This window comes from Amblyomma americanum, chromosome 1 (assembly GCF_052857255.1).
Source record: "Amblyomma americanum isolate KBUSLIRL-KWMA chromosome 1, ASM5285725v1, whole genome shotgun sequence".
NCBI lineage: Eukaryota > Metazoa > Arthropoda > Arachnida > Ixodida > Ixodidae > Amblyomma > Amblyomma americanum.
Window position 1 is genome coordinate 8,931,117 of NC_135497.1, and position 12,639 is coordinate 8,943,755.

At 47.5% G+C, this 12,639-nt stretch overlaps 1 protein-coding gene across 2 annotated transcripts in view; it reads left to right on the top strand.

Moving 5' to 3' along the window:
- The window catches only part of Abp1 (Actin binding protein 1), a gene marked incomplete in the record, with an annotated part of 54,858 nt that overhangs the window by 185 nt on the left and 42,034 nt on the right, over positions 1–12,639 (top strand). For both annotated transcript variants that reach the window (XM_077642601.1, XM_077642597.1), the window contains 4 exon segments: positions 1–72; positions 391–446; positions 511–623; positions 9,472–9,546. In XM_077642601.1, coding sequence (XP_077498727.1) covers positions 1–72; positions 391–446; positions 511–623; positions 9,472–9,546 — 316 coding nt within the window.

Here is a 12,639-nt window from a genome sequence, read left to right on the forward strand (position 1 = left end):
CCTGGCGAAGCACAGAGATGAGCTGCTCAGTGCGTGGAAAGAAGTGGTGGATGATAAAGCCGGGACTAACTGGTAATTTGCCGGCTTGAAATCTGCACTTGCCGAAGAAGGAACAAAAAAAAAAAAGAATAGCCCAGGGCGCAGCTGCTGAAGTGGCTTGCGGGGATCGAGCCAGGGAATGCAACACTTCTCCTATCACTGCTTTACTCCAGAATGTTTCAGTGTTGAGCTGAGCTTGCATAAATGGGGGCTTAATTACTAATTGTTTGCTGGTATCTGAGTTCGCCGCCTAATTCTCGTGTGTGTCGTCTGTGCATTTCAGTGCTGACAGTAACCGTGTCAACCATGCATGCTTTCGTCTCACCAAGTCGGTAACTTGCTGTTTTTCAGGGCCTTGTTCGGATACGATAAGCAGACCTACGACCTCTGCGTTGTAGGAAAGGGCGGTAAGGTGATTTGGTGGTGCGATTTGAGACGTTGTAACTCAACATTGTGTGTTGCTCTTTGCAGCTGGCGGCCTCGAGGAGCTGACCGAGGAGCTTAACTGCGGAAAGGTCATGTATGCATTCTGCAAAGTTCAAGATCCCAGCACAAGTCTCTCCAAATTCGTTCTCATCAATTGGGTATGAGATCGGTTGTTTTCTGACTCAGCGTGGAGTTGCGACCGGCCGAAATGTTTGATTTCGCTGTTGGTATCGTGGCGAACAGTGGTGGCGGACGTTTTGTCTAGAGCGTGCACACTTTTTAGTATGATGTGTAGCCAAAAGTCGTTGAACGCATAAGGCCCGTTTCACATGCTGCGAATTTCACCATCTGGCACTGCGAATTCATTCGGTCTGCGGCTGGAGAGGGCCGCCGCTCTTGCCGCAGACGGCCTGCGAACGATTTCCGTCCGGTTGGAATTCATTCGCAGCGTCGGTGTGTTCGCCCTGCGACTGACTAGGGTGCCTCGATGCGCGCGCCCCCCTCCGTCGCTTCGTGGTGGGTGGGGACATCCTTTGAAAGGGTCAGTGCCGCCTCTGCGAGGGCACGAGCCATATTTGTGCCCACTCCCTACCCCGCCTGCGTCAGTTGCACGTGCGGCGGCGTGTTTCTCATCGATTGCAGTTTTTCTTGGCTGCAAGATGGGGAACACGTGCTGGGGTGTTGCGTGCCTGGGTGCACAAATCACTCCCGAAATGGCTGGAGAATGTTTGCATTCTCGAAAGGTCCTAAAAGCAAAGAAAGGTGGACTGTGAAGGTGAAAAATGACAAGTGGCAACACGGCAAAGACAACCAGCTATACTGTCTATGTTGGAGTATCTGGTCGATCTTCTAACACATGGGAAGCGCAAGCTAGCTCAGCCAGACCCATATGAAATCGAAGACTCCGAGATACTGTTATTGAAGAGCTGACATCAAAAGAATGTAGCATCCTGTTTCATAGTGCCGGGTTCCTCGTGAAAGGCATTATCAAAGAGATAAACAGTTGCAAGCAGTGTAAAGCTGCTCTGCTAGGTTCGGCAGACAGTCAGAATTCATACCTGACAAGGCTAAAGGAATACATCCAGAATGGCGACAACCTACATTACCCCAGTGCCCAGGCAATGAGTATAGTCGTGTGAGGAACTATTCAAGGGGACCACGGAATGGACCGAAAGTCTTCTTACTGTACAATCTCATTTACAGGCTGTTGTTGTAATGTACTTGAGTAAAATGGTAAAATTCAACGTGAGAGCTTACCAAGTACACACTGCAATTGTTCAAAAGCTTCTCGTCTCCAACTACGCCTGAATAAGGTTACGCATTCACCTGCGTCAACTTGAAAAAAAAGTCAACGGCCGCAGAAGCAAAACGTGTGCTGGAGTCAATATACAGTGACACCACAATTTTGATAGTGTGCATAAAGTTTTTGTGTACTGTATGGAACTTTTTCTAGAGCATCTGCATATTTTTCGCATGTTGTAATAAATTGAAGTGGTGTCGCAGAGCTTTTTAAAGCGAAAGCTTTTCTCCGCCAGCCAGTGAGCCATTTCGACTCGTCACGCACTTCAGCCGTATGCAGAGGCCGACAAACGACCTTGAGCAGCCGTTGCCTAGCAATGCCGCAGCCGCGCTCCACCGGATGTGCTCCGCTGAGGTAGAGGGAGAGGAGGTTTCGCCTCGCGGGGGTTATATATATATATATGCGCTTCGCCTCAGTGTATTGTAGTCGTTATGGAGAGCGCGAAAGAGATGCAACGTCAGAACAAAGCGAGGAAGAGACAACACGCTCCAGAGACGCCAGAACGTGCCGCACGACTCGAGAAGCATCGTAACGAAGATGCGGCTAGAAGTTGTGCCACGCCTGGAGTGACTCTTCTACTGCGGAAGAGACCGGTTTGAGTTATCGAGAGCGTCACAATGAGATGCTGCGTAGATGATGTGCCGAGGAAACGAAGATTTCGCAATTCAACTAGGGTTAACCAGAGCTAAGCTACAGCCAATTTTTATCACTACACTATACATTTTGTGCATTCTTTCAGTGATTTCCACATAATTGGCTTGCTGTAATGTAAAAATAAAAAAGTTAACGTGACGCAAACTTTTTGCCGAAGCAAGCAAAAGGGATTGGAATTGTTCGTTTGATTGGGAGCTTTTAACGTTTTTTTTTGGCAGGTTAACAAAATGCTGCTCAACGCCGTCCCGCTGCAGTGGCTTGGTGGCTAAAGCGCTCGGCTACTAAACTGGAGTACCCGGCTTCGAACCTGACTGCGGAGGCAACGTTTCGATGGATGCAAAACGCAAAATGCGGCTGTGTGCTGTGCGATGTCAACTAACGTTAAATACCCTCAAGTGGTCTCAGTTATTCCGGAGCCCTTCACTACGCCACTTTTCTCTCTCCCTACTCTATTGCTTCGCCCACAGCGTGGTTGAGGTGGCCTCCTGAAAGAGAGTGACAGTTACTGTGCCTTTCGTTTCCTATAACCACAATTATTGTTTTTATGACCCGATAAAATGCGGACTTTACATCAGCAGGTTTTGCAAAATATGGTATAATACTGGTTGTCACAAATAAATCCAAATACCGCACTTTAGCATTGTTTGTGTGTGCGCGTCATTGTGTTCCCCCGAGGAGGAGGAGGACAAACTTTACTTTCGTCGACCAAGGTATACGAGTTGGTGTGGGGTTATAGCCCCATCAAGTGGCCATGAGCCCGTGGCGTTCGGCGACTTCTAGGGCGCTTGTCACAACCCGGATATGTGTGTCCGAGTCGGAACTGAGCAATGTGGGCTCCCACTCGTCTGGATTCAAGAGCTGCCCTCAGGAGGGGAGTCCTGAGGGCAAGCCCAGAGTATGTGGGATACAGTGGCATGTTGGCCACATAATTGACAGGAGGGAGAGTAGACCCCAGGGTATATGCAGGCATATATCGCGGGAATGGGGAAGGTTTTCGTTTGGAGTTGCCTCCACGCAACCTCTTGGGGGTTTTGTTAAAGAAATATGTGTGGGGGGATATAGAAGTCTACCTAAGCGGTAGTGCATGGTTATGTCATGAAATGTAACGATACGATCTCTCGCCATCTGCAGGACGGGCGACACCACATTTTGGTCGACGAATCCTCGGGCATGATTGTGGGCCGCCTCGTTCCCTGGATGGGATGAGTGGGCAGGGACCCAGATCAATTGGATCGGGTGGAGTTGGTCTTTGGTGGAGTGGAGGAGAGATAGGGTGACGGGGGAGACCCGGCCTTTGGCAAAATTACGAATCGCAGATTTAGAGTTGCTGAAAATGGTTTCTGCAGAGGTGGAGACCATTGCCAAAGCTATGGCCGCCTCCTCGGCCTCTTCAGATGATCCGACGGGAATGGCGTACGCAACCAACGGCCGTCCACAGTAGTTTACAACCGTGAGCGAAAAAGCATTGCGATCGGAGTATTTGGCGGTGTCGACGTAGATTGCTGTCTGACCTGCTAAGTACTTTTTATGCAGAGACTTAGCCCTGTCCTTGCGGCGAGCGACATGATACTCTGGGTGCATGTTTTTTGGGAGAGGGGTAACAATAAGGGTGCTGTGGATATGGGACAGAAGCTGGGCCTTGTCGGCGACTGTCGTTTCGAAGCTTATTCCAAGCTTGTTGAGTATGTGACGTCCCGTGGAGGTGTGGGTGAGACGCTCGTACTGAGAGGTGCGATGAGCTTCCGAGTGCTCCGTCACAGTGTTGTAGACCCCTAATGCCAGTAGTTTATACACGGGGGTCCGGTGTGGGAGATGGAGAGCCGCCTTGTATGCCTGTCTAATAAGGTGGTCAATGCAGTCCCGTTCCTGGCAGCTAAGGTAGAGGTAAGAGAGGGTATAGGTGAGGCGACTGATCACAAACGCCTGAACAAGACGTCTGAGGTCAGCCTCTCGCATGCCTCTATGTTTATTAGCAATGCGATGAATTGGACGAATGGTCTGCGAGACAGAGACTGTTGGTTTAGCCAGAGTGTCGGTGTTTTTCCGATTGCTCTGGATGAGAAACCCCAATACTCTAATGGTGGATACTTCGCGTATGGGTTGGCCACTAGCAGTAATGCGGATGGGAGGATGGCCGTGGAGGCCGGGTTGACCTCGGATGAGCAGCAGCTGGACTTCTGAGGTGAGCATGAGAGGTCGGCTCCGGCTACGTGTCGCTCAATGACATCCACGGCTTGTTGAAGTGCGGATTCAAACTCAGCATTGTTTCCTGTTGAAACCCAGAGGGCGAAGTCTGCGTATAAGGTATGGGATAGCCGGGGGATAGTGCCTATTTTTGAGGGTAGCGTGAGCAAGGCGACATTGAAAACAAAGGGGGAGAGAACGGATCCTTGTGGGGTGCCATTGCTACCGAAGGTTATAGGGTCTGAGAGGAGAGAGCCAAAGCTAAGTTCAGCTGTGCGACCAGAGAGGAAGGTGTGTATATACCCGTAGGTACGGTGACCAGGGTTTCATAGGGAGAGGTTAGCGAGAATAGCTCCGTGCGAGACGCTGTCAGATGCATTGGTTAAATCAAGCCCTAGGATATTGTGCCCGCTCTGGTAGAGGGGCACAGTATCTCGAGAGCGAGCTGGAGCATAATGTCTTGCGTAGAGAGATTTGAGCGGAAGCCAATCATGGTGCGAGGTAGGAGACCATTATCTTCATCATAATGATTAAGATGGTTGAGAATGACGTGCTCCATTAGTTTCCCAGCACAGGAAATGAGGGAGATGGGGCGGAAGTGTTCGAGAGCTAGTCGTTTGCCTGGCTTCGGTATGAAAGTCACGCGTGCATGTTTCCATGCTGCAGGGATTTCACCCTCTCTCCAGCAATCATTCATGAAGGCAGTGAGAGCCTCAATGGACAAGTCATCTAAATTACGAAGAGTTTTATTGGAAATGCCATCTGGTCCCGGGGCAGTGTTAAGGCGCAGCTGAGTGAGAGCGAATCTTACCTCAGCGTCCAAAATCTCCGCACCGAGTGCAGGGTTGGCACCACCCATGTAGGGGGGGAGAGGGTCCGGGGAAGTAGTATTGAGATACCAGACACGAAGTTCATCGAAAAGATCCTGGTCTGAGCTGGGATGTTGATGGACTATGCGGGAAATGCTGTCCTGTTGGGGTGTTTTTCAACTGTCCGGGTCTGAAAGGTATCTGAGAAGGTGCCAGGTGCGGGTTAGCCCGAGCTGGCCCCGCATGTTTTCACAAACTTGACCCCATTGCTGGGTAGCCAATGCGAGAGTGTGCGCCTCAATCTGTTTGTCTATCTGAGCTATTCAATGCCGAAGCGATCTATTGTGGTGTTATGTTTTCTAGCGGTTTTGCATGCTTTCACGGGCCTGCCATAGGTGGAGGAGACGGCTGTCTGTACTGGATTGATCAGCCGTGGCAGGTGACTCCTTAGTAGTAGCAGAGACATGTGCCTGGAGATTGGAGATCCCACTCGTCCAGGTTATTAATCCCGGTAGGGGCGTTCTGAGCACGTAGCGAACGAAACTTGTCCCAATCCGTAATTAGGGTCGGGCAACCTTTCCGACGGTACTGGGATGTGCTGAGGGTGGTCGCGAGGATATAGTGGTCACTGCCAAGGGTATTCCCAGTTGTTGAGCCTCCGATCGATCCGCACGTTTTTGCAGAATGTTAGATCGGGTGAAGTGTCAACAGACACGCTGTTTCCTACGCGGGTGGGAGTGTGAGGGTTAGTAGCAAGGGTGAAGCCCAGTTCCTGTGCCCGTAACCACAGATTGTTACCGTTTCGGTTAGCGGCGCGGTAACCCCAAACGGGGTGGTGGGCATTGAAATCTCCTACAGTGAGGAGACCTGAATGGTGCACGAGCTTGTTGACACGGGAAAGAAGGGGGGTGAAGTCGCGTCTTCTGTCTTTTGGGGAGCTATAAAGGTTAAGAATGAAGAGGCTTTGGTCGCCCATTTTACGAGGGAGGAGTTCGAGCCAGACGCTGTCTACGCCAATGTCGTCTAAGCAGTGCTGGACGGCCGGCAGGTTGTGTTGAATCAAAATAGCGGTGTAGGGAGCGGTGACATCTAGGGGGGAGTATGGTTTATAGCAAGGTAGTTTCACTGGGCTGTGAGTTTCCCGGAGGGCGATGATATCAGGGGGGATCTCCGAATTTTGGACATACTGCTGCAAGTTGCCTTGCTTGCGGCGAAACCCCTTGCAGTCCCATTGCCACACGGTAAGTAGGTGGCGGGGTGCCATGGTCAAGTGTGGTTGAAGCCAAGATGGGTTTGGGGGCTGGAGCGGCAGGCAAGCGATCGTATGGTTTAACCCGCATCGTGGGGAGGGTGCGTCTACCCTAGCTTCAAGGCCTGTGACGCGTGTTTGGAATTGTTGCATGAGGATATTACGTTGTTGTTGGATTTGCTGCTGTATTTGTTGTTGGAACTGGTGCATTTGCTTTTGGATTTGTCGGGAGAACTCAGCAAATTCCGTTTCGAGCTTAGCATCAATTTTAGCCTCTAATTTGTCTTCTAGACGAGCCTCAAATTCCTCGAGGTCGGCAAAATTAACGCATCGTTCTGAGCGGGAGGTAGCTTTCCGCTTGGAAGGAGGACTGGAGGTAGTATCTTTGGGTTGCAGGGGAGTAGATGTGGGTGCCTGAGGCGAGAGGGTGGGAACAGGTTGAAGTGGTAGAGTAGGATTTGTTTGAGATGGATTCCCGTGAAGAATAACTACCTTATAATAGGCAGCCACAGAGATCCTTGACTTCGCCAAAAGTGTGACATTATATCATTTGAGTCATCCGTCTTCTATTTATATTCATAAGTATTGCTCCTTGAGGAAAAGCAGCTTACTTTCAAGGAAGTGCGTTCGGCCCCAGTGCGCGCTCCTGAAGCGCGATGAAAAGAGTGGCCACAAATATGTCAGACGCTGTAGCAGATGACGCGGTTGTCCCCACCCTCCATGGAGCGGCGTAGGGGACCGCATGCATCGAAGCACCCTAGAACTGACCAATGGGGAGCGCCAAGACTGTGTGTGACGGGGGGTCTCGTGGGAGATGTTGCCGCAGTGGAAGCAAAACTGTTTATTCTAGTCAAAACATACGTAGTATTGCCTTACATCTGTAAGTGATCTGGTCATAACATCATCAACACACTCCGTATAGCGTTTAATCATGGGTTGCGTATGCAAACATCAGGCAACCTTGCCTGTCCCTCGGACCGAATTTGCTGGGTACGCATTGCATGGGAAAGCACTGACTGAAAATTGCGCTGCGGCTTCGCCGACTAGGCCGACTATTTTTGTTCTAGTCACAGCATGCGAAAAGGGGCCTAGCCCTTACAAAGGTGGCAATTTGCTGTACTCGCTTTAAAATATTCGCTTCGAAATACACATCAAAAAATGGTGTCAGATGCATTGGCTACCAGTTTTTAGATAGTAATCTTCACGCCAGATGACACTAGTTGCTCAAATTGCGAGCACGAGAACCCGACTTTCTGGCTGCAAAATCCTGGCCAAAAACCAGTCCAAATAACAAGGAAGATTATCGAAGCGAAGGCAGTGGAGGAACTTTATTTCAGCACCCTGTCTGTTCTTTCAAAAAAAGAGTTGACATTCCTGGATGCGCAAAGTTAAACAGTGATTAAGGTTGTCAGGTGTCTGTATCTTATCCGACTCGCTTGCGTTTGTTGTGTGGTGTTGTCATATTTATTCTGACATACTCCTGAATAAATTTTAGTTCAGTGCTTGTTCTTTCTTCCTGTCACTCCTCAGCAAACCCAGTCTTTCACTTTTATTAGTTTCTTGCCGGATTCGAAAATATATCGCTGGAAAAAAATTATTTTCTCGCCTCTTGCTTTGAACATGACCTTGGCGTCGCGGGAGACTAGTTTCACGGGCACCGAAACTCGTGCCTCCTTTTTGGCAGTGAGGGAGATGCAGACGTCAACTTCTAGATGATAGTGAATGCAGTGAGGGTGACTTGATCTGCCCAGTGAAGATTATTACTCGGACGTAGGTTGAGCCTCTGCTTGGAAATTCGAAAGTGTGCAAGGAAATATTCGTTGTGTTCGTTATATCAGCTATATATTCTGAACTCGTCTTTTTACCGTGGGTACTCTGTCTACACGTTTCGGGCATTCTTAGAAACTTCGAATGATTGTCCTGTGCGGCCGATTGCCCTAATTAAATCGGATTAAAGGTCCCGGCTCCTGCCTTTTTTTTTTTTAAAACTCAACGCAGTAGGTAGGAGGAGTCAACCAACACGTCAGCCAGTCCCGTGGCGACTTGCCACTCTGCCATCGGCGGAGTGACACGTAAATGAAAGAGTCCACGTGTATTTTTATTTCCGTGGGCTTAATTTGCGGCTATATTGCCTGTGACTGAAACTGTTTATTCACCGAAACCTAAAAAACAAAATAAAAGCGAAGCCGCCGCTGGACTGGTTGAAAGGCACTCTATGTGTTGGCTGACTTCGCCTACCTACTGCATTGAGTTTTAAAAAAAGCTGGAGCCGAGACGTTTAATCCGATTTAATTAGGGCAATCAGCCACACAGGACAATAATTCGAAGTTTCTAAGAATGCCCGGAACGTGTAGATAGAGTTCCCGCAGTAAAAAGATGAGTTCAGATTCCTTTTTAGGGCACCTTTAAGTGTTCAAAGCACAGTGAAAGCTGTTGAAAGTGCGACGAATGCCACTGCGTAGTCCACAAACCTGACTGCTTCAACATTTTTCACAAACACGAAAAATTTTACTCGCTCTAGATTTGCAATTGTCTTGAGAGCCGAATAAAATAAAAATTTCTTTTATGTGACCTTTCAGCGCGAGTTATTGCTAATTCTTTCCAACAACCCAGGTCATGGTGTGCTGGTGCAGGTCTGAAGAAGCAAATGGGTCAATGAATGCATACAAAATGCGCGCAGGCACTTTTGAGGCTTTTGAGAATTCTGCATCTTTGAAAGACCTTTCACTGCCGTTTTGTCTCTTAACATTGCTGGTTTGGCGTGGTGGTAATCCTGCCTTGGAACTGTGTTGCCTCTCAAACTTTTACAGCAAGGTGAAGGAGTACCGTTAGTAAAGAAAGGTTGCTGTGCTAATCACCTCATGGATATTAGCAACTTTTTTCGGGTACGTATTGTTTTGTGCACATTTCTTTGTTATCATGCAGATTGTTTCAATGCACATAATACTTTGTGCATTGTTGTGCTTCCTGTGCTGTGTTTCCTTGTGGTGTATATGCTTTCATGCTTTGTTGATGAGCTAGGCCAGGCATGTACACATTTTCTGAAAATTATCCTTTACTGTGCCAAAGCAGTGCTGCAAGCAGCAGTCAGTAGCTCTCTATTAGGCTTCTTTAAATGGACATACTTTTTTTCTTCTCAAAAACGCTACTAAAATGGTAATTTAGTACTGTGCTACCATCTGTCGGCAAACCAAAAAATTTCTTTGGACAAGCCTTCAAAAGCGTTTGTAGTTAAAAGCTATGTTAAATGTACATTTATCAAGCTATATTTTGATATATTACATTGCAATTTTAAAATTTTTTGCTGGGACAAAGATTTATATCAAAGGCAGTCTGAAAAGAGCCTTTATTTATTATTTATTTTTTTTATTTATTTATTGATACCTCAAAGCCCTCATTACGCGGTATTACTTGAGGGGTGGGCGCTGAATACGGCACTAAAGGTTACAGGTGATTTTAGAGAAGATTTTCTATGGCGGTCTTGAATTGATGATGGTCTGTTAACAAGGCGATGTGGCGGGAAGGCCGTTCCAGTCCTGGGGTGTTCGTAGGAAAAATGATTTCTGGAATGTTGTAGTATGGGTGCGCTCGGGATAAACGGCTTTTGGATGGTTGTGGCGGGATAAGCGATGGGTTGGATGGATGAAGATCTTGTCGGAGGCAAGGTATGAAAAAATGTGTGATATGACCTCCTGCATGTTTGCAGACAAGTGAGATGGCGCTGCAGTCGCTAACGGGCTCGCAGTAGGCAAGAGGCCACGGAGTGGTGTGGCGGAGAGGTCTTGAGCGCGGGTTTTCAAGGCTTGTAGGCGTAGTTTTCAGTTTCTGCGAATCACAGCAGTGTGCTTTCAACCTAGTAATTTCTTGGAAGTACGCGCACTCACGTGGCCACGTATGGCGTATTCAGAGAAATAATTCGCCACTGTGTATAATGTAGGTATATGGTTAGTGGTAAACAGGAAGCATTTCTGCCATTGGTTTATACGCGAGGCATTGAATAAAATAGTAAGTCTTTGACATTGTGCACTAGCCGGACTGGTTTTACTTCGGGACAGTCAAGTGGGGAAGCGCTGGCGTTGTTTTAGTGGAGCAAACATGTGCTCACTGTCAGTTGACACGTGTGTGCGCAGTGTGAAAAGTGGGCACAGCTTCGTGCCCCTGATCACCTGTGTCGCGCATAAGCACTGTTTTTAGCCGCGAGGTCACGCACCAGCCAGGCCGACTTCTCTGCTTGTTAAACGGGTCAATCTGGTGAAAATTTTTAATTTCTGAAATTATTTTATTTCCAACCAGTGGGCTCTTCTGTTTTGTGTCGAGAAATTGTAGCAAAATGTTCAGTTGATATTGTATAAAATTACTCTTTTAAGATGAGTGGTTGTCCAAAATTGCGAGGTAACTGTGCTTCTGATGGTACTAGCATGCCGTGAATTTCGCGGGTCTCCAACGACAAAGCACCACCAACTTAGCATAACTACGAAGAAGAGAGATCAGAGGTTTCGTTGATTGCAGGGCCGCATTTCTTCAGCCAAAGCGAAAGCGTCATAAACGAGGGAAAATACTTCAAGGTTTGTTTTCTACCTTTTACATTTTCTGTGATTGGCATTACTCACCCCTTCATAATTTTGTAATTTTATAACGAATGAAAATAGTATGATTCTATTTGTTGTGATCGATTGCTGAGACATTGAGGAGTGTAATAAATCGCGATTTTTTTTCCCTACACATGCAGTGTATTAGTTATTTTTGTAAGAAACGCTTTCATGTAAGTATGCATGCATAAGTACTGTGCATCTAAAAAAAGAACTAATAGTGTCATCATACAGTACAGCTTAGTGAACATGCTGGCATAAAAAATTTGTGCACTTCCTACTTAATTATTCAAGACCCTGGGGGGTAACTTGACGAGGATGTTATAACTACCCAAGAACTGTACCAGGTATAGCTGAAAATAAAACACATTACTGAAATTAGCAGAGCAGTTTCATATTTGATTCAAATTTATTTAAATATGCATAAATAACAAAAACACTTTTCTTTGCCACGTCCCCTCTCAATCTCTCTACGTGTCTCTGTTAGTAGCCCACCTGCAGCTGCTTCTTTCCAAACAAGCGTCGCGATCGTGTGCTACCTCATGAATCAGTTTGACACATGCATGATGCAGTGAAAAAGCATGTGGCTTTTAGCACACTTAAAGTACGCTATTCTAAGCATGCCAACGTGGCCGCGCAAGATTTACACAACTCACCAGACTTCTTTCTACTCGAATCAAATAATTATGCATATTAAGAAATAGTTTCAAGTGAATATAAAATGCCATAAAACGCGCTGTTACACGTTCGCATAACTTCTACACACGTTAAAACATATCAACAAAAGAATGCATTCCTTGGTGGCGAGTCAACCTGTGCACACCGGCTCAAGGTGATGAATACGTGCGCAGCTACATATCTGCTTTTTGTTCTTTGTGCAGCTCTAAGCGTACTGTGCTGATGTTGAGGTGAATGAGTGCAGCAGCTTCCCTGCCATGAAGTAGATTGACTGGCAGTGCCGATCGACGCCCAGACTTCGCGCTTTACTGTCGCGGCCCATTTCCTAATGGGGTATTTTTTTGTGAGAAACCTATCAAGGCTAATTTAATTTTCCTTCTTATGCTACTACGGGGATCTAACAGTGGCGCATCTGGTCAGTGCATGTTCCTTCTGCAGTGCGTCGGCATCATACAGCCGCCAGTAACTGTGGCAGCTGCGGTAGGCATGGGCAGGCGAAACCTGTTTTGCCTACTGTGCGAAAGTCGCTCCTGACATCAGCGTCACCGCATCTTCGTGACATCGAGGGGTGAAGGAGGTCTATAGGCAAAGGCGTGCTAGTTTGCAGCGGGAAGCTAAGGGGTGGAGATCAAGTTGGGACTTCAATTCGGTGACGCTAGTGTGATAGGAGTAATTGGAAAGTACGAATCTAGCCACATGATTTTGAACACA